General features: G+C 38.2%; 1 protein-coding gene across 1 annotated transcript; it reads right to left on the reverse strand.

The window, feature by feature from the left end:
• Window positions 1-27,829, reverse strand: sarnp (SAP domain containing ribonucleoprotein). The gene is made up of 11 exons (XM_059956357.1): window positions 27,672-27,829; window positions 26,384-26,483; window positions 23,669-23,715; window positions 19,502-19,572; window positions 18,709-18,760; window positions 16,132-16,205; window positions 14,505-14,530; window positions 12,150-12,175; window positions 10,380-10,448; window positions 3,631-3,714; window positions 1-1,637 (listed from the first exon to the last, which is right to left on the reverse strand). Exons 1-11 carry the CDS (start codon window positions 27,708-27,710, stop codon window positions 1,596-1,598), a joined length of 630 nt encoding a protein of 209 aa, XP_059812340.1. The 5' UTR covers window positions 27,711-27,829; the 3' UTR covers window positions 1-1,595.
• Between the last annotated feature and the right edge of the window lie 2 nt (window positions 27,830-27,831).

Genomic DNA, 27,831 nt, shown 5'->3' on the forward strand with positions numbered 1-27,831 from the left:
AACTTGAAAAGCTGATTTTATTTGGAATTCAATGAACTTTTTTTTTTAAAATGAGAAAACAAGCGTCAGACCAAATACAAACCAGACCATTCATGTATGAATACATCTAAACAGGAAAAATGCAAACTTACAAAGTAGCTGGATGTGAAATCATGTGCAGACAAGTTTTGCATTATATTACATCACACTACCTGTCAGTCTGTATGAACAGGTCACCAGGTTTACATCACATGCCACCAGTTAAAGATCAAATATTTATTGTTCCAGTAAATCAAGCCATGTTGGAAGGCAGAGGTGGAAAGAAATGAGAAAATGGAATGTCACGTTTCTGCCCTTTCGTTTAAAATTTTAAAAGGGAATAGTTAGGTGCTTGCAGACTAAGATGCTTTGGGTCAAATGAATTACAAAATAAAAATTCTGAAAAAAAACCAGGGGTCAGCAGGTCATTTCACATCTTTACATGGCACAATGGATATCACCCAACATTATTTTACTACTCATTACCTATGGACCAGCTAACCTGCCATTAGTCCTTCAGAAAAGTAAACTTAAAAAAAAATCCCACCATTAAAAATATATTTAATGCTGGTTGCTGTTACTCATTATAGGGATCAAAGTAAAGCTACAATGAAGCAAAGGAGCAAGAGACACAAATCAATTTCATTTCTTGACTGCATGCACAAGTTTGAAGTCCCTATCACTTCAGGTGTTTCGAGAAAATATAGCTGGCAGTGTATAATAACAAGACAAACACCTGTGCGCAATCTTAATTGCCTAACTTTTTAAAAATTTAAATTGAGTCACCCTGGCCACCGGGTTTTCATCATCGTTTAGTTGGACAGTGGGTCACCAAGTCACGAGGTGTGCAGTATAAGTTAGAAAGTGACTGGATGGATGGCAGTTGATGTTCATAATGGCTACCAGTATCTCCATGCCCATTTTGTTCAATGCTCAAACTCAATCAGAAAATACTAAACATTTGTCTTTAAAAAAAAAACAATTACCCTTTGAGTTGAATAGAATTTAAATTTTCAGTAATGGATTGAGAAAAAGGTTGTATGGTGCATCTTCTTGAAGTAGCCTTAACATCTGGAACAGCTTGCATCATGTCTCTGGCATATCTCACATAGAAGGGATTCCCACATCAATCTTATTACCCCTTCCCACCCTGTCCATCAAGGCTTTAGTACACTTAAATGTTTAAAATCATTTAAGCAATAGGCAATAGTATAACAAAATTCACGTATACTTGCATTTACAAATTAGATACTTTTTCAGCTTGTAATGATACTAAACAAAAACACAACCTCTTTAATTCACAAATTTCACTCAGTTGTACAGTACCTGCACAAAGTTTCACTAAGATCATCTCCAGATTGCAACAGTGATGTGCGGTCCATGCCATTGCAGCATCCAATTGTACAAACTAGCAGTTTTAATTAAATAGTCATCCAATTTCAGACACCTTGCAAACACCATAACTGCAAACTGATACATAATAGGGAAATAAAGAATATTTTCAGTTTAAAAAGTATCCTAAAAAAATCTACTTGATAACATTTAAAATATTCTTGGTAAAAAAACGCAAGGTGTTATCAGACAATCCCAAAGCGTTCTGCTCTTTTCCTTTTCTTTGCCTGGCAGGGAGAGGGGGTAGAAGAGAAGATGAAAGAGGATTGAAAAGGTGAATTATAATTGGAACAATTTTCCCATTATACAGATACATTCTAATGATATTAACCATTATGATTATGGTGGGTGATCACATCTACCATAATTCTGGCCCTGACTGGATTTATTACACACAGCCTGTGGAAGGTTGACAGTGGTGCCAAAAAGTTTGTGAACAATGTAGAATGCTCTCTATTTCAGCATAAATATGATCCAAAATGTGATCAGATCTTCATGCAAGCACTAAAACTGGATGAAAACAATTATATAACAGAAAGTATTATACTTACTTCATTTGAGAAAAATGATCCAATATTACATGTATTTGCTGGAAAAAAAGTATGTGAACCTTTGCTTTCAGTAACTGTTAATTGGTCCTGCACATTGGCTTGGAGGAATTTCAGGCCATTCATCCTTACAAAACTGCTTCAGTTCTGGGATGTTGGTGGGCTTCCTTGCATGAACTGCTTGCTTCAGGTCCTTCCACAACATTTCTGTAGGATTAAGGTCAGGACTTTGACTTGGCCATTCCAAAACACAAATTTTCTTTTTAAGCCATTCTGTTGTTGATTTACTCTCATCTTTCGGATCATTGTCTTGTTGCATTATCCAATTTCTATTAAGCTTCAGGTGACGGACTGTTACCCTGACATTACCCTGTAAAATATCTTGATACAATTTTGAATTCATTGTTCCCTCAACAACTGCAATCTGTCCAGGCCCTGAGGCAGCAAAGCAGCCCCAAACCATGATGCTCCTTCCACCATGCTTCACAGTTGGGATGGTGTGCAGTGCCCTTTTACCTCCAAACATAGCAGTGTGCATTTCTGCCAAAAAGTTCAACTTCTGTCTCACCTGTCCACAGAACATTGTCCCGGAAGCATTGTAGAACATTCTGTCGGTCTTTTGCAAACTTAAGACATGCAGCAATGTTTTTTTTTTGGAGAGCAGTGGTTTCCACCATGGTGTCCTTTCAAGAGCAACATTGTTTTTCTTATAGTGGACACATGAACAAAAACTTTGGCAATATCTAGAGGTTTCTGTAGATCTTTTGCTGCTAACCCCTTGGGTTCTTTTTCATCTCCTTCAGCATTACACGTCGTGCTCTTAGTGTGATCTTTGCAGGATGTCCACTCCTAGGGAGAGTAGCAACAGTACTGTGTTTCCTCCATTTGTAGACAACTTCTTTTACTGTGGACTGATGAACACCCTGGTCTTTAGAAATGCCTTTGTAGCCTTTTCTAGCTTCATGCATCTCTACAATTGCTCTGTCGGTAACCTGACATGTCTTTTTTTTTTAAATATAGGGCAGGACACCTCTACACCCCACACCACCAATCTCTCATCATTGATTGGAACACCTGACTCCAAACGGCTTTTGTAGAAGACATTACCTCAAAGATTCACACAAATGTAAATGGGATCATTTTTCTCAATAAATAAATGAAGTATAATTTTTTTTTGTTCTCTTTACCTAGCTTTAGTACTCACATGAAGAACTGATCACATTTTAGGCCATACTTATGCAGAGAGAAAATTCTACAGGGTTCACAAACTTTCTAGCATCACTGTATATAGCTACTGATACCATAACTTATGGCCTCTTAACCACAAGACAATTATGTTCAATTTGTTTTAAGAACGTAGGAACGTGAGGAGCCCACTGAGCCCTTCAAGCTAGTTTCACCATCCAATGACAGCAGAGCTGATCTGTATCTTAAATGCTTCATCTCCATTTCCCTGGAATAGCAAGAGTGTATTCAATTTGGATTTAAAATGACTACATTGGGAATTTGTCAGGTACAACTATAATTATGTAACTTAAACCACTCCACAGACTCCCATGGAGCAAAATATCCAAAAATTAAGATCTTTACATTTATGTAACCAATCATGAACAAATCCAGAGGTTAGAGCTGGAGTATTTGAGGTGCTGGATAATTGTGCTAATTTGATTACCTCAACATCATCTCCACCTCCTCCTGAACTAGTCACAATTCCAAATCGTTCCTTCCTCTTCTTCATCTTCTCGTCATCTTCAGTCTGCAAGAAAACACACATTGAAGTTTAAAGTGACCAAAATTGATCAAGGGCAGCAAGATTCAGCACAATGTGCACACACAATACAATATGGTACAAGGCACTACATTAGTACCTTAACAATGCACGTTTGGGCTAAACTCCAGAGCACTGGGATTGTCCAGCAGCCAAGAATCAATCTCAGTGATAACAAATGATTTAGTGTTGCCTACATCAACAAGTAACAGCTGCAATGTGAAGGTTGACTTTTTAGATTACATTCAGTGTCCTAAAAAGTACTTTTCAATTTAAAATACATTAAGCTAGAATCGGAAAACAAAACAGCTTTCCCTCTGTAGCTTTACCAGCATTTCTTTAGTCTACAAGTTGCATTTCAAGTCCTCTCTTGTCTACTAGTACTCAGACTTTCCTCCACTTTAATACTGGGAAAGCCAGAGCTTTATGTTCTTTGTCCCTAGCCTAACTGTTTGCTAATTATCCCATATTGTATCTACTCTCTTGCATCCAATTTTACTCTAAGATGTACCACTAATCAATAGTCATTCAACACCAATACCATCTACTTGCACATAAAATTATACAAATACAGCATAAAAAATAGTCTGGGCAGGCCAAATTAACTATTTTGGTTGCAGAGTTCGAGTTTCCTCTCTTTCAGCAACTCTCAACGTAACCTCTTTTCCTTCTCTTTCACATACTTATCTAATCTCTCATTAAATACATCTATATTATTTCCTCAAATCACTCCTGCACTAGTAAATTCCATACCCTTGCCATTCCAATTCCGATATTTTTTATTTACCCCTTAGGCTTCAGGTCACGCAATGAAGTCTCCTATGCTCTTCCCTGCATGTGGAATTACCATGTCTTTTCTAAACACTTCAGAACTTTAAAAGACCCACAGGTTATCCCTCAGTCTCCATTTTATCTTGAAGGGTCAACAGGTATAATCTAAATACCCAAAACCATCCATGCAATTCCTTACTGTATCCTCTCCATTGCCTGCAAGAATGGTCTAACCAAGGTTAGACGAGTGAATCTGCAGATGCTGGAAGTAAATAAAAACACAAAATGCTGGCAGAACTCAGCAGGCCAGACAGCATCTATGGGAGGAGATAGAGATGATGCCCGAAACATCGTCACTACCTTCTCCCATAGATGCTGTCTGGCCTGCTGAGTTCTGCCAGCATTGTTTTTAACAAAGGTTAGAAACAGGTTTAACAAATCTTAACCACTTTTACTGTGGAAAGAAATCTAAAGTTTAATATGCATTTTGAAATGGCCTTTTTACCCTGCAGCGTTACATTTAGTGATGTGTATCTGCACTGGGATCTCTCATTCCTTTACCCTATAGATCAATTTCCAAGTCAATCATAACCTTATTTTTCTTAAAAGTAAGCAATAAACAATAATAAAAGAAATTCATGTTAATCATACATCCATTCTCCAATGCTTACTTCCCCCTCGGTACTGCCCATCCCATCAACTTAATTCCATATGTTAATTTCGGGAGTTTTTGATTCCGAAAACTAAAAAACTGGACCAAGTCCCAGCATTGATTTTTGTGATCCCTCTCCACTTTCTGCCACTCTGTTTCATGTCTTGATGCCTGATATCTGGTCTAACTATAATTTCTCACTTTCTGAAGTGTGTATGGCACCTGTTGGAAATCTCACATTTTATCTATTGATTTGCCCTCATTTACCCTTTTTCTTAGACTCTTCACATTCCAAAATATTTGTGCCAATTTGAAACTAATTCAACAATGACAGCTGTCTTCTCAACTCCTCAAACTTTGTTGTTGCCCTAGCTTTTGGTCACCCTCCTCAGTGGTACACATTAATGCTATTCAAGCCCTAGATGCTAAGGCACTATATGAAAGTGAATTACTGTTGCACTCTGCTTTGCAAGTTTAAAAAAAAATGCTGCACAAATAAAATAAAAACCAATGTGCTAACTAGTACAGGAGGATTCAGTGTAGTACCTTATTCCTTCACTTTTTAAAAGCTCAAACACTTGCAGTGTCTATAAAAAGTATTTAGCCCCACAAAGTTTTCATGTTTTATTGTTTTACAACATCGAATCACAGTAATTTAATTTGTTTTTTTTTGACACTGATTAACAGAAAAAAAGTTTTTCATGTCAAAGTGAAAACAAAGTGATCTAAATTAATTACAAATATAAACAAAATAATTGATTGCATAAGTATTCAATCCCTTTAAAAATGACACACCAATCATTAGTGTAGCCGACTAATTTTAGAAGCCACATAATTAGTTAAATAGAGACCTGTGTGCAGTCAAGGTGTTTCAATTGATTGTAGTAAAAATACACCTGTGTTTGGAAGTCCAACTGCTGGTGAGTCAGTATCCTGGCAAAATCTACTCCATGAAGTCAAAAGAATGCTCCAACAATTCAGTGAAAAGGTTATTGAAAAGCACAAGTCAGGAGATGGATACAAGAAAATTTCCAAGTCACTGAATATCCCTTGGAGTACAATTAAGTCAGTCATTAAGAAATGGAAAGAATATGGCACAGCTATAAATCTGCTGAGAGCAAGCTGTTCTCAAAAACTGAGTGACCGTGCAAGAAGGGGACTAGTGAGGGAGGCCACCAAGAGACCGATGACAACTCTGGAGGAGTTACAAGCTTCAGTAGCTGAGGTGGGAGAGACTGCATATACAACTGCTGCCCGGGTGTCTCTCCAGTCGCAGCTTTATGGGAGAGTGGCAAAGAGAAAGTCACTGTTGAAAAAAAAACTCACATGAAATCACGGCTAAAGTTTGCCAGAAGGCACATGGGAGACTCTGAAGTCAGCTGGAAGGTTCTATGGTCTGATAAAATCAAAGTTGAGATTTTTGGCCATTAGACTAAAATCTATATTTGGCGTAAGCCAAACACCACACCTCAAAGACACACCATCCCTACCATGAAGCATGGTGGTAGCTGCATCATGCTGTGGGGATGCTTCACTGCAGCAGGGCCTGAAAGGCTTGTGAAGGTAGAGGGTAAAATGAATGCAGCAAAATACTGGGAAATCTTGGAGGAAAACCAGATGCAGTCTGCAAGAAAACTGACTTGGGAGAAAATTTGTTTTCCAGCAAGACAATGACCTCAAGCATAAAGCCAAAGCTACACAGGAATGGTTCAAAACCAAAAAGTTAATATCCTGGAGTGACCAAGTCGAGGTCAGACCTCAACTCAATTGAGAATTTGTGACTGGACTTGTAAAGAGCTGTTTACTCACAATCCCCATGCAATCTGACAGAGCTCGAGCAGTTTTGGAAAGAAGAATGGGAAAAAATTGCAGTGTAAAGATTCCAGATGTGCAAAGCTGATAGAGACCTATCCACACAAATGAGGCTGTAATTGCTGCCAAATGTGCATTTACTAAATACTGACTTGAAAGGGTGAGTAATTATGCAATTATTGTGTTTGATAATTGTAATAGATTTAAACCAATTTGTAGAAGTTTGTTTTCACTTTGACACAAGAGTCTTTTCTGTTGATCAATGTCAAAAAAGCCAAATTAAATCTACTGTGATTCATTGTTGCAGAACAATAAAACATGAAAACTTCTGGGGGTGGGGTGGGTGAATGCTTTTTATAGGCACTATGTAATATAAATGACAATAAATCTGTCAAGAGAACTGTTGTACAAAGTGGTGTAAAGATACTATATACAAAAGAAAAAAAATCCAAGCAACTTAATTTGAAAAGCAGCTTCCAAATGTGAGCAAAGACAAACAAAGATGCAAGAAAACAATGTCAAAGCAGGGCTTAAGTGTACAACATTCCCTGCTTTTAGACTAGTGTAGTAGAGAGTGAAATAATAAAGGCTCCCACCAATTCCTCCTTGGTAATACCTGCTGAAAAGAACTTGCATGGATGAGACCAGAAGAAAAATCATGTGTTCCCCTATGGCCAATGTATTGACATTCAGCAAAAAGCTTTGAGTACACATTCAAGACAAAAAACCACAGTCAATTCCGAAAGATAAGCAAATTTAGAGTCAAGAGAATGCATGTTACAACAGACAGAAAATAAATGAAAGGGAAGGGAATATACAGCATATTAAAAAAACAGCTTGGAAAGAATTCTTGCAACAACTTCAATGACCTGGTCTTCACTGAGGGTGCACCTAGATACTCTAACAGCAATCCGAGTTTTTTTTAAAAAAGAAGTTTTTTTAAAAACTGAATAAACTCTGCTTCACTGTCTGAGTTAGCTGGCTAAACTGCATTAGTGATAAAATTTACTTTCATCAGCAATGTAAACTTCACTCACTCCCCTTAACCAATCTTAAACAGAGAATCTAAAGGCTCATAACAGAATATACTTAGAGATTTTTTAAAATAATAAAGCAATCTGTTCAATTTAATTGACTAACATTCCCCAAAAATAACGTACAAAGCAAATCCTTGTCAAGTTAAAAGCAATAACATTAAAGCTCTGAAGGTGGGCATCTGGTTGGTAGCAGCAGGAAACATTCAATAAATTCAAATAGCTCCTATGCTGTAGTCAATTCAACATTGTAAATTACAGCCATTAAGCTGCAAGAAAGTGACATTTAAAACTGTTAAACCATTTGACACCCCATTTGTGTTGTCAAGATCTATTCAGAAATTACCATAATTGCAAAATATTAATTCTAAAGTATATTTTTCGTGTATCTCAAGATAAGAACTAGGATTCAATTTCAGGTTAAAAAAAATAGAAAGCCATTGAGGATAAACAATCCGTAATTACAATGTGTTCAAGCATAAAATGACCCATTTCACCGTGAAAATCCTTTTTAAAAAATGACTCCATAAGACCCATTTTGAAAAACCTGGAAGAAAAGCAGAACTGTACAAATCCACACATGGGGATGCTTGTGCCTAGTTATGATGACCATGTTCTGTTCATTGGCTTAGATATTGCAAACCCTGGCACTGCAGGTTTTAATTGTACAGCATTACCATTCTGCTATGGAGTGGGGCCAAGCAGATCGATATAGAGCTGTGAGCAGACAAAGAGATGGTGCACACATCAATCACAAGCCAATGACAATTTCACTCGGCTACAATTTTTGTAGCTGCCAGTTGTGTTCATCCTGCTGTCAACACTCATTATATTAACTAGCATGGCTTGACGGAGAGCTCCACAAGAACTTGGGAGGGGGTAGAATGAACATATTGTTGCCTTAAGAGGCTCACACAAGCAGCACTCTTAGCACAAAGCCAAATTGTTTGCAGACAAAAGCCCAGGTGACAGATGGAGCCCATTGAAGTGTGCTGTATAATAAAAGTTTATATTCACTGCAAAAATGAAATTGGATGATGACCGAAATGTGTGTAGTTTTAAAGAAATGGCAAACGGGATATTTAAGGTAAATGACTGTGGCTTCAGTTTTATGCAAAATACACTGCATGAAGTCCAGTTCTAAATCTGTACAAAGCTTCAAGCACCCCATGATAATGAAATTTTCTAACTGTTCATCAAAACATTTCCCACCTAAAGGAGGTGATTATAATTTGTTCCACATGTGCATTTTCTCTGAGGGCATTGTATCAAATACATAACTATAATAACATTTTTATACCCAATGCAGGCTAAGTACAGTAGAATCTTATTCACCAGTCTGCCAAATAGACAAGTGTTTTGCAATCTATAAACTAGATCAGTCCATCTCCTCCTTTCTCCCACTTACATTACCCATCATCTCAATTAGTAATACAACCAATAATGCAAACAAAATGTTTAAAATTTATCAAATGTCATTTATATTTTCTTAAGTATTATCATCACTTGGTCACGGAGTCATCATACAAATATTGTAATTCCAAGGTGCACCAACAGCTGTAACAAGGTTAATGAAAGATTCCAATTGAATAATACTCAGGTTAAAGTAATTGGACTGAGATGGATTTAAAATGTAGAGCCAATATACCTGCAATAGCATAATAAAACTGTTCTTTTATTTACCCATTAAGTTTTAAAAACTTAAGCAACATGTTATATAATGAATCATTTCAGTAACACAATTTATAACACTCAGAATGGTTTCATAATATTACTGAGGTGAACGCTTAATCAAAATTCCCACAACACTCATTAACACAAACATATGTAAAAGTAAATGTTTCATGATCGGGCGTATACTGCTATTGTTTGCCTGGCGGGTCCAACCCGACTTCAGTAATGAATGGCCCAAGCAGAGTCAGTTTAATGAATTGTCGGGGCCAGACTTAGTGCACCAAATGCAGAAACATTTGAACAAATTGCCTGACTTTAAATGTTGGGGATAAATCCATTAACAAATTTTTCACAATTCTTCATAATGAATACACACAAATTGTATCTTTTTAAAAAATAAAAAGATGGAAACTACAGCCTGATATGGTGTGCACTTCTTTGAAAGTGATAATATTTAAAAACAGCCGCTGAAGGAGTCCACATTTAAACATTATGACACATTGAACATAGCATCTTAATTATAGAGTACAGTATTATTTAGCTCAAACTTAAACAGGGTATTTCCTCCAGTTTCTTGGTTTGAACACTGTTCATACCAAAGGAACATGAAAAGGAAAAAACTCAAAATAACTGAAAAATCAAATGTTTCAAAATCCCAACTAAAAGAAGGGATACTCTAGTATGCATCTTAAATTGAAGCTGGCACATACCTTTTTTGAGATTGATGATACATTCATACCAAATCTTTCAGCCCTCTCTCTCAATTTTTCTGCACTGATCTGAAAATTAAGAGTCATCCTTCAGAATACTTAAGTCTGATACATAATGAAATTAAATAGTAATTCTCATTCCCACTACCCATGACAGTAGAATAAACAAAGCACTTCACAGGAGAATAAAGGGCACAGCCATAAACAGTGGGGAAACAATTTAAAAAAAAAGATGCTTAAGAGCCCAAAATCTTAGCCTTTTTGGGGTGGCACAGTAGCGTAGCAGTTATTGCCAAACTTTACAATGTCAGCTGTTAGATCGGGGTTCAACACCTGCACATTCTCCCCATGACCGCATTAAGTTTCCCCCTGGTGCTCTGATTTACTCCCCCACATTCCAAAAGGCACAGGTGGGGTTAGTGAGTTGTGGGCATACTATGTTGGTGCCAGAAGCATGGCAAAACTTAGAGGCTGCTCTGAACAATCCTTGCTGATTTAACACAAATGACATGTTTCACTGCATGTTTCAATGTACATGTGACAATTAAATCTAATCAATCTCTTGGTGACAGAGATTAATGAAAATTTTCAATTGTTTTGAAAGTACATGACCTTATTATGGTACTCTGCAGTTACATATACAAAATTTGACACTGAGCCAAGAACTGTAGCTTAGAAAGATTAGAGATAGCCCAATGAGATCTGGAAGTGATTAAAAACCTAAATGCAGTCCAGACTAATGTTAAATATATGACTGTACATCACACATACTTCCATCAAATCCATATACAAACAAAAACCTAATCAGTTTAAGACATTGTTGCAGATGACTGACTTCACCTTCAGACACAGGTTGCCAGTTGCTCTAGCTGGAAGCCATTTTGAACAGTACTCAATGCTCATTGCAACTATATGCAGCAAAGTTAAATTACTCTAAAACTAATCTCCTTGACTGACACTAACATTGGTGGTAGTGGAAATGACATTGCAAGATCTAGATCAACTGGGAAAATGGGCCAAGGAATGACAGATGGAATTAACTTGGAGAAGTGCAAGGTGTTGCATTTTGGTCAGTTTAAACCAGGGCAGGACTTACATAGTGAAAAGAACTGAGATGCCTCAGGATACAAATACATAGGTCCCTGTAAGCGGTGACACAAGTAGACAGGGTGGTGAAGGTGGCATTTGACACGCTGGCCTTTAGCAGTAAGGGTATTGAGTATAACAATTGGGATATCACATTGTAGCTGTTCAAGACACTGGTGTAGGAAACTGAGGGGGTGACATGGTATAAATCATGAGAAACATGGGCAAGTTGAATGCTAACATCTTTATCCTAGCGTAGGAAATTCTAAAACTAAGGCGGCATAGGTTTAAGGTGAAAGGTAAAAGATTTAAAGGCAAGTTTTTCAACACAGCGAGGTGGGTAATGAAACAGGCTGCGAGAATAGTGGTGGTTGTGGGTATAATTGTAATGGTTAAAAGATATTTAGACAGGTGTAGTCAGAGGAAAGGTTTCAAATTAGAGGGATATGGGACAAGCAAAAATGAGACTAGTTCAGATAAGTAGATTGGTCAGCATGGAGACAAGTCCCATTTCTATGCTGTACAACTGACTCTAAAAGCACGTGTAACCACATTTGATTCCATAGGAACACAGGCAAGTTTGGAGGAAATATATTAACAATTACTCAAAAACTTTGACCAACAGTTAGATATAGAGAAAAAATTGAAAATCTGGATGAGACTGAACTGTATTCAGAAACTTACCACAGTTTTGATATTCCCAGAAGTAACTGAAATAGAAAGTGATTTACCCATCAGCCTGGTCAACAGTTTTAAGTATGGGAAACAGTACAGACATGTTCAAATATTGACTACATTATTGTACGGTTACATATTCAATGGCTTTGTGCAGCATTGACATCAAGTACTGCATTGTGTAGATAAGTATGCTGGAATTACATGGGATATAATAATGCAATTTGAATTGCGAGAACAGACAAATGCCTCCAAGTACTAAAATGTCATTAAATATTGACTTTAATGAGACACAAAAACTAATTTGTAGGTTGACAAAACTATTGATCAAGTAGTTTGAAAAATAGAGGGCTATGGGTAACCCCAGGTAATTTCTAAAGTATGTGTTCAACACAGCATTGTGGGCCGAAGGGCCTGTATTGTGCTGTAGGTTTTCTATGTTTCTATGCAAGTTTCACAGGTTGCCAATGTCAGCATAATTAAGTTGGCAGCAACAGGATTCTTTGTTAAGCAGCTAAAGACTATTTATCAACAAATAGATTTTTGGTATATACGAAATGCAATAGCAATGGAATTAATTCAAGTGTAGATACAGGGAGTCATGCATAAGGATTTGGCCATTTATACCTTTGTATCTGCTGTCATTCAGTAACATCACATTTGACCTTTCACTTCAACATCGCTCTCCTGCACTAAACTCTTATTGCTCTAATCTCTTAGCATCTAAAAATCTCTCAATGACTGAGAGCCACCACAACCCTTCAGGTACAGAATTCCAAAAATTCACTGCTTTCTGGATGAAGAAATATTTTCACATCTCTATTCTTTCACTGAGATGAACTCTGACCATAGGAGGGATATTCATTTAACATCTACTTTGTCAAACACTAAGAATTTTCTATATTTCAATAAGATCACCTCACGTTCTTTTAAGCTCAAGACTGTATAGTCCAATCTCTCTTCATTCGTAAACCTACCATCTCAATGTGGTATACCTCAGCTGCACTCCTCATAGCTTTATTCATTAATTTATTGAGATACAGCACAGAATAGACCCTTCCAACCCTTTAAGCCTCATCACCCAGAAATCCCCCCCCCCCCCAGTTTAACTCTAGCCTAATCACGAGACAATGTACACTGACCAATCAACCTATTGGTACGTCACACATTCCACAGGGAGGAGACTCCTTACAAATGACATTGGAACTGAACTCTGACCTCCAACACCCCAAATTGTAATAGTGTCACGCTGTCTGCTACGCTACAGTGGCGCCCTTTCCTCAGGTAGGAAGACCAGACCAATACACAATATTCCAGATGCTGTTTCTTTAAAGGTTTTATGTACTTGGACCAAGACATCTTTACCCTTGCACTCAAACCCCAGTTCAAAAATAGGTTATCATACTGCTTGCTTTCCTACTTGCTGAACTTAGCATGTTATCCAAAGATCCATGCATGACATTCAGGTTTTTATGAACACCAACAAGTTCCAGCTTCTCAACATTAAAAAATACTCCACCTTTCTATTCTCATTGGTGAGTACATTTCCAACATGATAGACCGATGGCAAGAAAATCAAGATGCAGCTGGTCAACTAGATTGTTTTCCCCTCCCTAGTGGAACAGAACTGAAACTAGGGGTGGTGGTGATAAGTGTTATTAGAACTGTTTTAAAAAATTAATTTATGCAATGTGGGTAATACTGACAAAATTAATCTCAATAGCTTTTGAGAAAGGTAGTGATGAGCCAGCTTCATGAACTGCAACTTGGAGATAATTCTACATCATTAGTGGGCAAGGAGGATTAGGATTCAGACTTGATGAAAATATATTTCTAACTCAAGATAGTGCAAGAGAATAGCACTTTTATACACCAGAATCAAGTGCTGTCACCAGCTTTGCCTCAAGATCCAGAAAATAAAATATACAACTCTCTTACAAAGGAACTGATGGTTGGTGATAGGAGGTTGCAGGGAAGCAAAGCAATAAAAACAGAACAGTGAATGAGGCTTCCAACAGAAATATTTTTTTAAAAATTCAGTAACAAAACAATCTATTTTGTTGGAGACACAATGAGAAGAATGTGAAAGTATGCAGTGCTCATTAGAAATATAAGAGACTGCAGATGCTGAAATCTGGAGCAAGAAAAAGCAAACTACTAGATAAAGAGGTTAAGCAGCATCTGTGGAGGGAAAGGGTTAACTGACATTGACTTAGGAATAATACAGGTTTTCCTTTCTCCCCCCCACAGATACTACTAAAACATGGGAAGGAATGGATATTTTTGCGCTTGCTTCTCCTTTCTTAGGTAGATTTTAGGTTAAACTATATCTATAATACTCAGAGCTCATGATTTTGTTCTCACCTTTTGCTACAATAGGCAGTCCAAACCTGTTGTAGAAATTACAAAGAAAATGGTTAGATTCTTCAAAAACATACAAAGGCACTATGGGATAGGTCAATGTCTGTGTCACTCCTGGACTCAGCTTGCTCCAAAAGGCCATTGGGATCAAACAGCTGATTATTGCATCAATGCTGCCATCTGCTGGACAGTAATTAAAATACTAAGAATGATTTAGAGTACAATGACTCAATCTTAACAGCACAAGCAGCCAGCCATTCGTGCCAGCTTGACAAAGTAATCAGATCAATCTTATTCCACAAAACTTCTCTTCCTAGTGTCTATCCAATTCCCTTTTTATAATCCAAATTGACCACCACCCAGACAGGTGGAGAGTCCATAGCATGACCATCGTGCATAAAAATATTTTTCCTCCTATTAACCCCTTTGCTCAAAGTTTATAAGCATGTGGCCTTGGTTTTAAATCAGCTAGCAAATTAGTCTCTGCTTACTCCATCTAAACAATCTAGTACAGTCTGATCAAACCTCCATCTTTGCTGCTTCTAGAATAACCACAGCCTCTCCCATCTAACCTAGTAGTCAAAATCCCACATCCCTGGAACCCTTTTTTTTATATCCTTTGTCTCAGGGGTTTCCAACCAGGGGTCTATGGCATAAAAAATAAGGTTGGGAACTCTTGCTCTATATAATTGCTAGTGAATGCAACAAAAACTTTAAAATTGAACAGTCTAGGATTAAAACTAAATCCATGAAGCTGAACACTGATCTAATTTGACACAAAACAGGCAAATTTCACTCTATGCTTTGATGCACATTTGTCAAAAAGAATTTTTAAATCTTTACCATTAGAGTGGTTGCTAAATTTTCGTTTCCTGCTTTTAAGAATTTAATGATTAGCTGCGCCTCACAAGTTAGAGACATGAAACCTATTAATATTTTGCAGGAAGATAATTAATGGACACACATCTTCCACTTCAACAGATTTCACACACACACACACACACATGAATAAAGAATAGCTTGGGGTTTAAACAACACCTGAGAAAAAAAATTGAAACTTTACATTCCTGCCAATCTCTTTTTCTACATCAATTATATGCTGCCCAAGTGACATTTTCAGTCTTAGCTATATTAATTCCAAGCCCCCTCATCATTCTTTTAAATGGCATATTGCTTAAATAACATTTACACTTCCACTTATGGAATTATAGCAATTAAATTTTCTGTGTAAAGCTGAGTACTGCAATTAATGACTACAAATATTTAATTATTTAACTGATACAAGGAAATGGGATAAAAGGGATTCAAGAACTATGAAGCACATTTACCATTACTGCCCAACAATGATTTTTGAGCCAAGTGATGCAATGTGTATGCAATTGCTCCTAACACCACCTTTACAGAGTGATTAACTGTTGTTCACATGTGCACAAAATATCAAGGTCAAAAGTCAATGTGGAGTTGGTCATATACACAAGTCTGTATGTGCACAGTGCAATGAAAATCTTATAGTTGCAGCAGCATCACATGACCACACATTAACTGCCCATAAGCCCAAAAGTTTATTTCCCACCAAGATAAGATCCACACTACAGTAACTTAAGGTTGGAATGTCATTTGCAATAGTTACCGTGCAGCACGAGCAGCTTTCTTACTCTCAGCTGTCCCTGGTACATTGAAGCGCTCTGCTCTTTTCTTTAACCTCTGTATTTGAAGAAAAAGATTTAATAACACCAAGTTTATTGAGAGAAAAATTAACAATTGTGGAGGAATAATCATAATACTGTAACCCCAAATGTATCAAATACAAATCTAATTTTAGACAGAAGGATTGGGTTAGGTTCAAATATATAGACGTTGTTGCTCGCCTTTCCCCTACCCCAGTTTGATTACAAGAGGGTCACAATCGAGTTCTACAATGGCTCAGCTAGATACGGAACACTACCCTGCATCCAGAATCTCTAGTCACCTACAAAAGTATTGCAAAGAGAACATCCAAATTAACACTCCGACATTACCTCAGTACTTTACCATTTTAAAAATAAGCTTGAGGGAAGAACTCTGGTGAGAATATGCAAAAAAAAACCCTGAAATAATCTCTACTTCTCAACATATCCTTGCTTAAACCAGGCAGTAATTTATATCGACAAAACCTCTCTTACCTACCTCTTATCAACTTTAAAACTTGTTGCTACAATATGGGGATGTCAGGGGTAAGTATTTTTACTCAGAGAGTGGTGAGTGCGTGGAATGGGCTGCCGGAAATGGTGGTGGAGGCAGTTACGATTGGGTCTTTTAAGAAGCTTTTAAATAGGTACATGGAGCTTAGAAAAATAGAGGGCTATGGGTAAGCCTAGTAATTTCTGAGGTAGGAACATGTTCGGCATAACTTTGTGGGCCGAAGGGCCTTTTTTGTGCTGTAGGTTTTCTATGTTAATATCTTAAAAGCTTACATTATTTTGGGCAGAAATAACTGTACTCACTTACCTGTAATATCATATTCAAAATTGACATGACAAATACATTTCTTAAAATTTCTTTGTAGTAGAGTTAAAAGTTCATTAGAAAACAAATTATGTAACAATCAGACAATGCACTACAGGGAGAAAAGTGGTTGAATCTGAAGTTTAGCGCTATTATAACTTATTGCCAACGAATGATCAGAATTTAGCATACTTGTCATTGCATGTTTTCAGAGTTTGGTCCTGCTGGATTAGTGTTTACATTGTTAGACTCATACCCTTAAGAGTTTAGTGCGGTAATAATCGATTGCCACAATCTGCCACCATTGTGATAGCATAAGATCTGCGCATTTAGTTTACTGCTGCCACAACTGCCAAGTTCAGTGGAGATACAATCTGCCGTCAAGCATTCAGCGCCATTTCGCTCTGCTGCCACTGCCTGGCATTTAGCGCCAATTTGTTCTGCTGCCACCGCCTAGCGTTTACAGCTGTTAAAACTCACTGACATTGCCCAGCATTTAATGCTTCTATAATCTGCTGCCATTGTCTCGCATTCAGCTGTCACTGTCTCTTGCCTGTGACCGGATTTTAGTGCTGTTATTAATGGCAAAAAGTGCCCAGAATTTAATGCATTTACTTGCTTTTGTTCAGGATTTAATGATGCTTTAATTGCTACCATTGTGGTGTTCAGTGCTTAACAATCTGCCACCATAGCCCAAAGATTACTGCTGCCATTTCACAGAATTTAGCGCTGTTTTAATCTGCTGCCAGTGCCCAGAATTTGGCAAGTTTGCCTGAAGCCATTGTCCAGACTTGCATACACAACTCCTGATTGCACTGGCCAGTATTAAAATTTGATGCACTTGTCCAGAGTTCAACATTGCTATACTGGCTACCAGCAGTTTTATGCCCCCTTATCCAATCTTAGATTCTGACTTACATAGCTCTTATATAGCTTGTATTATAAATAGCATTCAAAATTTTGTAAAGGTGAATATGAACAAAAATAATTCAGCAGGATGGGTCCTACACGTACCACATAAAGTGTGTCAGCAAGGTTGTAAGCATGCTACAGCTGTGCGAAGGAGTCAAGTATCTTACGCTGACTATCCATCTGGTGTCACTCATCAGCAGTGTACCTAAAGAACTGCATTGTGAACACAATCCACAGACTGTAAAAATGATGCCAGTGTATAATGAACACACTTGCTGCACATAATGGGGGCAATGCCATCACCCCCAGTTATTAGTGGTACAAATGAGTGAAAAGTATGTAAAGTAATAAATGGATACTAGTATTTATACCATTGTGTCTTTACCAAACACAAAAACACAAGTCCTGAATGTCAAACCAGTGGATGCCCAAGAAGGACAAACTATTTACAAAAGATGAGAGCAACACACACACAAAATTCTGGAGGAACACAGCAGGTCAAGCAATATCCATGGAGAGGAATAAATAGGTAACGTTTTGAGCTGAGACCCTTCATCAGGACTAGGCCTGAAATGTCAACTATTTATTCTTCTGCATAGATGCTGCCTGACCTGCTGAGTCCCTCCAGAACTTCTGTGCGCGCGCATTGCTTCAGATTTCCAGCATCTGCAGAATCTCATGCTTACAGTTACAAAACAAAAATGGTGAATATTTTAGTTGCGGACAGATGTTGACGTAACCTTCATACAAAGCATAATTAATGTAAGAAGAACACAGTCATGGATATTGGCAAGAGTCCCTTGATACTAACCTCACTCTCTGTCATTGGTGCCATTATTTTAACCAACTTCTTTGCTACAGTTCTGAAAAAGAAATACTTTTAGAACTTAAGTAAAATTAATGTGATCTCAAATATCAACTTCACCCCCTTCCCAGACGAAGAAAACACAGCATTTAAGAAAAAAGCTGATAGATTACAATTTGCAAAATCCTTGCATCCAATCTAGAAATACCATTAAGACAAGTTCTAGGAATGGGACAATGATTCATTTTCACAAGACCCAGTTTGAAACCTATATGCAGGTAGTTCACATAATAAAAGTCAGACAAGAAATCAAGCTGCTGTCTTTACTAGACACTTGTGTTTTTTTAATCAACCTATAAAGAATAATGTTGAGGCCAACATATGTTGCACAGTTCCCCTTATTCCCCAAGTTTCAGATAACAGCTTAGTTAGAACTAAATTAAGAATAATTGCAAACAGGAAGATAAAGCAATTTTGATAATTAATCTCTGCAGTTTTAAACATCAAATGGTCAAAACGTAACCAAAATCTGTAAGATTATTTCTAGCTTGCATTGCATTGGCTATTTAATTTATGAACAATATATTTTTGTAGCACAAGTGCTGGTATTTATTTGTGAACATGACTAGCTTGGTGACTTTGCAAAGAAGTGCTCAGTAGCCAAAGTCAAAAATGAACACAGACCAGGCCATATTGCAAAGTAGAATTTTTCCTAAGAAACTGCTCCTAAGGAGTTATTAGAATATACAGACCATCATTTCAATTAAAACATGCAAAACTGGAATTAGCAAATATTTACTCTTCTGGTTCCTTGACAGCAACAGGTTGACTTTTAACTTCTGGTTCAACTTTTTGCTGCTGCTCTTCCTCCTATGAGGAAAATGAAAGAAAAAAATGTTTTAAAGAATGAAGCTTTTATATTCTACAATTAAAATATCAGACTTTGGGATACTGGCTTCCAACTGCTCTATAACCTCTACAAAGCTCATACTTAACAATCGACTCCAACAGAACTTTGACTGCTCCCTTTGGCAGAGCAAGGGTCAACTAAGCACAAGTAGCATTTTTGTTTCACCTTCGATGGACATCTCAAATAAGCAATTGTAATTTTGACTCTGGTTTTATAGATTTCCCACGTGAACTTTGAATTTGATATTCCATAACTGCAACAACTAACCAAATGGAACCAGAGTTTTTCTTAAAAAGGTATTTTTTTCTGATATATCAGAGACATTTTGACTAGCTATTAAATTTTCCATTATCAAAGCACTAACTATCCAACCAATGAAGAATACACTAGAAAGTCAAACCTCACTGAACAATAATCTACTCCTATTAGAAATTAAGGCAACAGTGGAACCTGAGGAAGACCAATATCTTTTTTGGCAGCATGGACCCCAGGTTGGGAACCCCTGGTTTAAACGAAATTGGCAGGGGGGATAGGAACAGTAGTGATAGGGTTGAGGATGGGGCAGTTGGTATACAAGTTGATGCAGTGTATAGTGAGACTGTGGGGATGGACAGGCAGTGAGATGAGTTGCAGTGTAAAAAGGGGGACTAAGTCGGAAAGGGTGATGGACACAGGACTGAAGGTGTTATATTTGAATGCACACTATATAGAACAAGGCAGATGATCTTCCAGCACGGTTAGAGATTGGCAGGTATGATGTTGCGGGCATCACGGAGTCGTGGCTGAAAGAAGATCATCACTGGGAGCTTAACACCCAAGGATACATATTGTTTCGAAAGGACAGGGACGCAGTCAGAGAAGGTGGGGTGGCCCTGTTGGTAAAAAAAATGAAATTAAATCCTGAGAGAGATGACGTAGGATCAGAAGATGTAAAAGCCTTGTGGGTAGAGTTAAGAAACTGCAAGGTTAAAAAGACCCTGATGGGAGTTATTTACAGGCCTCTGAACAGTAGCCATGTAGGATATAAATTTCCAACAAGAAATGGCAAAGGCATGTAATAAGGGCAATGTTATGATAGTCACAGGGAATTTCAATGTGCAGATAGATTGGGGAAAATCAGGTTGGTGCTGATTTTGGATCCTAAGAGTGGGAATTTGTAGAATGCCCATGAGATGGTTTTTAAGAGCAGCTTGTGGTTGAGCCCACTAGGGGAAGAGCAATTCTGGATTGGGTGTTGGGATCTTAAGGTAAAAGAAACCTTGGGAGGCAGTGATCATAATATGATCGAATTCACCCTGCAATCTGAGAGGGAGAAGCTAAATTCAAATATCAGTATTACAGTAGAGTAAAGGGAATTACAGTGGCATTAAAGAGGATCTGGCCAAAGTAGACTGTAAGAGGACACCAGAATGGGATGATGGCAGAACTGTTGGCTGGAGCTTCTAGGGGTAATTCTGAAACCGCAGGATAGATGCAATCCAAAATTGAACAAATATTCTAAAGGGAGGATGAGGCAACCATGGGTGAGAAGGAAAGCCAAAGACAGCATAGAAGCAAAAAGAGGGCAAATAATAGAGCAAAAACTGGTGGGAAGTTAGAGGATTCGGAAGCTTTTAAAAACCAACAGGCAGCAACTAAAAAACCATAAGTAGAGAAAAGATAAAAATATGAAGGGAAGCTAGCCAATAATGTCAAAGATACAAAAAATAAAATACTGGAGATGTTTTCCAAACTTTATCCCAAATCCTTAATTACAATTTGGAACCTAACCCTTTGATTGCTCTTTTCGGCACCTCCGGAGACGGGGACATGCACCTTCGTCCGACCAAATGCATACTGTCCTTTGCCTCTCTTTCAGTCAGGCGCACAGTCTTGCTCAGGTGGAGAGATGTTGCCCCACCCACCCACGCTCAGTGGCACAGGGGCATTATGTCCAGTCTATACCTTGAGAAAGTCCATTATTCAATTCTCAACTCAGACAAAGTTCCAAAAGGTGTGGGGACCCTTTCTTGTATATATTCAGAATTCCCAGCCAAACTAAAGGTCCATCCTTTCTTCCTCAACTCTGCACATAAATCCCTGACCTCCAGCATTTTCTGGTAAAATTCTATGGACTCAGATTTGTAAACATACAACAGTCTATGCATTAGGAAAATACACCTTCTCTATACCAATGCAGCTCTGTGGGGACAAAGATTCTGTTTAACCCTTTTTGCGAATGCAATGATGACTTGGAGATGGGGATTGGGAGGGGTAGGTCGGGGCAGGGAGGCAACCAAAGCATGATTGTACTATGGGTGCATCTCTTTCATAGATGTGAATTGTACATTTGTTATGTACTGCACAAACCTCCTTTGTACTATGCTCTCTAAAAATATTGTTGAAAAAAGATACCAAAAGTTTCATTTTCTGATACATAAAGAGTAAAAGAGAAGCAAGAGTGGATATTGGACTGCTGGAAAATGGAGCGGTAGTAATGGAGTACAAAAATGGCAGACAAACTTAAGTATTTTGAGTTAGTCTTTACTGTAAACACTATCAGAATGCCAGAAATTTGAGTGTGCCAGGGGGCAGAAGTGAGTGTTGTTGCTATTACTAAGGAGGTGGTGCTTGGGAAGCTGAAGGATTTGAATAAATCACATTGTGGAGGTATTAGTAATGATCTTTCAAGAATCTCTAATTCTGGAATCGTTCCAAAGGACTGAAAAATTGCAAATGTCATACCACTCTTCAAGAAGGGAGGGAGGCAGAAGAAAGGAAATTATAGGCCAGTTAGCCTGACCTCAGTGGTTGGGAAGACGCTGGAGTCGATTGTTAAGTATGAAGTTTCAGGATACTTGGAGGATAAAGTAGGCCAAAGTCAGCTGGAGTTTAGAAGAATGGGAGGGACTGTGGAGAAATCTCATTGAAACCTATCAAATATTGAAAGGCCTAGGTAAAGTGGATGTGGAGATGATGTTTCCTATTCTGGGGGAGTCTGAGACCAGAGGGCACAGCCTCAGAATAGAGGGACATCCATTTAGAACAGAGATGAGGAGGAATTTCTTTAGCGAGAGGGTGGTGAATCTGTGGAATTCATCGCCACAGATGGCTGTGGTGGCCAAGTCAATCAGTGTGTATATTTAAAGTGGGGGTTGATAGATTCCTGGTTAGTCAGGGCATCAAAGGTTACAGGGAGAAGGAAGGAGAATGAAGTTCAGAGGGTTAATAAATCAGCCATGATGGAATGGCAGAGCAAACTCAACGGGCCTAATTCTGCTACATCTTTATGGTCTAGCATACAAGATTGTGGTTCTGTTGAGGATTCACATGTGCAACCCAGCGGGCCTAATTATATGTCCCAACTCCACTTAAACCCCCCTCTCCCACCCCAGTGCCCAAAACTGTAAGAATCTCAGCCTCAAACATATTCAATGATTGAGCAAGCATCCAAATCTTTCAAACTCAAAAGACTGACAACTGTGTGAAGAAATGACTCTATAGCTCTTCAAGCCTTTATCCTGAGACTGGTCTCATTGCACACCCAGTTCAAGACTTTCTTGGCAAGGCTCGAGAATTTTGTTTCAATATTATATTTGAAGAAAAAATACTCAAAGAAAATGAAATTGACCCAAGTGCATTGACTACAGATATATTAACTTACCCATTAGCACAACTGCAGTACTAGCAGTAAACTGTGAGTCATGGCAAAACCCCAGAAGTGAACTGCTGAATATTGAATTGAAGCCTTTTTATGCTGGGGTCACATAATTAAAGTAACAACACACCAAGATACAGAGGGGTAGCATAGCGGTTAGCACAACGCTTTACAGTACCAGCGACCTGGGTTCAATTCCCACCACTGTCTGTAAGGAGCTTGCACGTCCTCCCAGTGACTGAGTGTTTCCTCCGGGTGCTCTGGTTTCCTCCCACAGTCAGAAGACATACCAGTTGGTATGTTAATTAGTCATTGTAAATTGTTCCTTGATTAAGCAAGGATCAAGTTGTGGGATTGCTGAGCGGCGTGGCTCGAAGGGCCAGAAGGGGTTATTTTAATATAAAGTAAATATTATCTACCTCTGTATCTTCAGCTAGAACATCTTCCTCATTCACTTCTTCCTCAGCTGTAACAGAAATAAGCAAAATGATACTGGACCTATACTAGTTTTAACTTACAAAACTAGATATTACAGTTTATTAACTCTAAAGAAGGCCTGACTATAAAGCACTACAACATTGCAATTTAAAGTTCAATACTTTAAATATGACGGTGAGTTCAACGACATGTATAAATATCTCCAAGACAGTCTAACTCAGAGGTCGGCAACCTGCGGCTCCAGAGCCACGTGCGGCTCTTTGATCTCTGTGATGCGGCTCCCCGTGGTTTGTTAGCTTTTGAAATGTAATTCGAAATTTGAAGATTATGGTGATCTTGTACAATATGAAAACTTTGCGGAGACCTCATCTCCTGGCACATCCGAACCGGCTCACAATTAGCCACCGTTCCGACTAAGGGAGATAGCCTACGGGGGTTTGTGAGTACGTGTCTTTTGGAGCATCCGCGCCCACGGGGACGGGTTGAGCGAGGCTTTAAAGCAAGGCTGTTTCGTTCGAATAAAGTTACCTTTGACTGCAGTCTTTATTTTAGCGCTGCGTGTAGCGCTACACCGCTACAACGTGTTTTTATCGCTATTAATATACATCACCACTGCCAATGCCTGACACCCGCCAGTGCGCGCATTCTTTTAATTCTTCGATCCAAGGTAGGCTAACTATGTAGTAACCTTCAACCCGACGTCTTTTTTTCGGAGTTCAAAATGTTTTTGTTGCATGCAGAAATGTAATTTCGTTTTCTCTGCAGGAGTTCATCCATTTCAAAAATGCAACACATTATAGTTTGTTTATACATAGCATAAAGGCAAAAAAAACCGTTGTATGCAGTGTTATTTCATTTTGTGGCTCCCAGTGTTTTCTTTTCTGTGGGAAATGGGTCCATATTGGCTCTTTTAGTGGTAAACGTTGCCGACCCCTGGTCTAACTACATGCTGTGCTTGCTGTAAATGACATTAAGCTAGCACGATGTAATTACTTCAACAAGTGTATTAAAAAGCAACAGAAAAAATGTTTTAGACAGAGCCAAGATATTAACCACTAACCAGTTTCACTCACTTGTCTATGTTTCTTAAGGCATTGATTATATTTAGTTGTTTTATTGGATATTCAACTAAAAAGGGGCATCACAACCTGACACATGCATACAAAGTGAAGGTAACTCAGGAACAAGACCAGTTTTGTACTTTAAGCCTGAAGTACAAAGGGCAACTTCACCGAAAATGTTAACTATTCCCCTGCTCTCTGTGAATACAGTCTGTTGAAATACTAAAGTATCCACATGGCTGAGTACAGTTAGCTTGGTACAGAAATCTTAATTATGTCAATTTAATGTTAATATTAAACCATATTGCAATTAAATGCATTTCAAAGTAAGCCCAAAGTATTACTAACTACAAAACAATCTTCTGTGAAAGAATTGCAAATCCACATTTTCATTAAAAATAAAATACAGCTATCAAATAGTTTCACCATCAGAATCCCAGTACAAAAGAATTCATTTTAAAATCCTGTTCACTTACAGGAAACATTTACACCTATTAATGTCTAGGATAGATGAAAAAAATAGTAGATAGCCATATAAAGCAGACAATAGTTTAAACATTAAAAAGCATTATCTTCCATTCTGATCATTTCCAACAGAGATGAGCTGCAGCAGCTGTAATTGCATCTAAAATCCCTACCAACATGCAGTGCAGACACACACAAACTGTTTGACTCATTTTAACAAATTTGCCTTGTCCCATCAAAGCGACTGACTGCCTTTTAAAATGTGATGCCAGAAGTTTTGGCTTCATTAGCTTGAAAAGAAAACTATTTCTAATCATACTTCATTCAAATTCTTAATTTACCTGTTTCACATTGCCTACTTTGCTCTGTACCCAAAAAATCCTTGAATAATTGACTTCCATCTTTAAGGACCTTCACCATGCATGAAAGGCCCTCTTCTCATTACTACCATCAGAGAAGAGGTTCAAGAGCCTGAAGATACACACACTCAATGTTTTAGGATCAGCTTCTCCCCCCCACCCACCATGAGATTTCTGAACAATCCATGAACACTACTTCATTATTCCCCTCTTCTGCACTATTTTTATTGTAAATTACAATATTTTTATATCTTGTACTGTAGTGCTGCACAAAACAAATTCTACAACATATGTCTGATAATAAATCTGAATCTGACTCCTCCAAAACACGCAATATGTAACACCAATTTCTTTCATTACTGAATTGGGTTGAAGAGAATATTGTGGGAAAGACAACAGGATACAGGGTCTACGTTTAAGTTGGCAAATGGATATGCTTAAAGCTAGAACAAAGTTACACTAACAAAAGCACTGTAAATCATAAGAGTGTTTCAACAATTGGCAACAGGAGAATCATATGATATTATAACTTTGAGGAATGCATATTGAGCAGCTTGATTAACTACTGCTGATGCAGCCAATTTGGCCCACCCACTTTTATAGTTAAGTTAATCCAGAGTGGTTGTAGATTGTTATAGTTGTTGTAGTTGTAGAAACAACAGATTTCAATGGAATTTTCTTTCCTTGGACGTTCAATACTTCTAGTTAATAAGCAAAAATACACAAGCCATAATTATATATTAAATAACATTATTAATATATTAATGCACAATCCTCAAAACAAGAGATTAAATAGCAATCAAGATTTTACCATGTTCTTCCAGGTAAGCCTGCAGTCTCTGAATGAGGTCCTGCTTATTTCCTTTAGTGTCTAATCCTCTTGAAGCGCATTCTTGTCTTAGTTCAGTCAACTAAAGCAACATAAAAACAAAAGATTAGAACATTGGAGGCTTTAATTCATCTTATCCCACTGTCTGCTCATAACTTTGTAAAAATCCAAACTTACCCTAACTCCCTTGACATACAATAGTTTCTGTCTCAACTACACTATGGGACAACTCTAAAGTGTTTATTTCCTTTACTCATTCACCAAACTCTCAATTGCAGGACAAAGCCTTTCGCTACACATCCCAACACAGCCTTTTATACAAGAGCAAAGCATTAAAATGACCTCTTAATACTTTGGTCTAGTCAAAACAGTATCCGAGTCCTTCGTCATTTTCCAATCCGTTGTCACCCTAGCAGATATACACTAAACTTTAATGGCCCATTTTACAATGGGGCACCCAGAACAACACGCAGTGAAGATTAATCAATTGTGTACAATATTTTGCACTTACACATTTCTCCTTCTGCCTCAGAACGATTTTTCTTTAAAAATACGTTTGCATTTACTGTCTATCTCTATTTACTTCCGAATTCAGGGGGATATTACGAGCCAGATTGCTGGGGCTGGATGCACATAAAATCTAGTCTAAGGATGGACCTTAATGGGTTTTACAATACAATTCAGCAGATTTATGATATTACTGATACTAACTACGTTTTCCACATTTATTGAATTACATCACGCAGCCACGGCAGTTATACGAACTCATGGCCCAAGCCTCTGGATGCTAGTCTTGTAACAACCGTTACACTACATTGGTCTTATTTCTTAACAAAAAAAATTACTTAAACATCCCTCGCTTTCGGTAGTTATACTCTATACGATACAGCTGTAACCCGATGAAACAGGCCAGTTTTGAACCATGTTCCGGTGTTCCATTTATCCACTAGGCCGTATGGGAGCCATGTGTTGCTCCTCAACACGACATTTATGCTACTTGAAATAGTGAGGCAGAAGGCAGTAATGGTAGGAGAAAACTTTGAAACAGTAACACAACCCCACCCTCAAAGGGCGAAGTTAATGGAACGATAGTCGGGGCGGGAAATTGACCGACGCGAAACCCTCAATGCATCTCCGGGGATAAAACTCCAGGAGAAGCTGAAACGTGGCAACCACTTCATCATCGGAAGCTAGTCCCTGGTTGATCAACTCCTATCCCGGCCTGTCCCACAGATCCCCTCACCTAACATGAACGCTAGCTCCCTTATACCTTCAGTTTGTTAACATCCACCACTGCCCTGTCCGCCATTTTGCCAGACTCTTCTCCTCCCACCGACGCTCACCAACTGCCCAATCCCGGGCTGCTTTAGTCACGTACAGCAAGCCACTTCGCGATTGGTTCGGGTGACGACAACTCAATCGAGTGTTGC

Source organism: Hypanus sabinus, chromosome X1 (assembly GCF_030144855.1).
Source record: "Hypanus sabinus isolate sHypSab1 chromosome X1, sHypSab1.hap1, whole genome shotgun sequence".
NCBI lineage: Eukaryota > Metazoa > Chordata > Chondrichthyes > Myliobatiformes > Dasyatidae > Hypanus > Hypanus sabinus.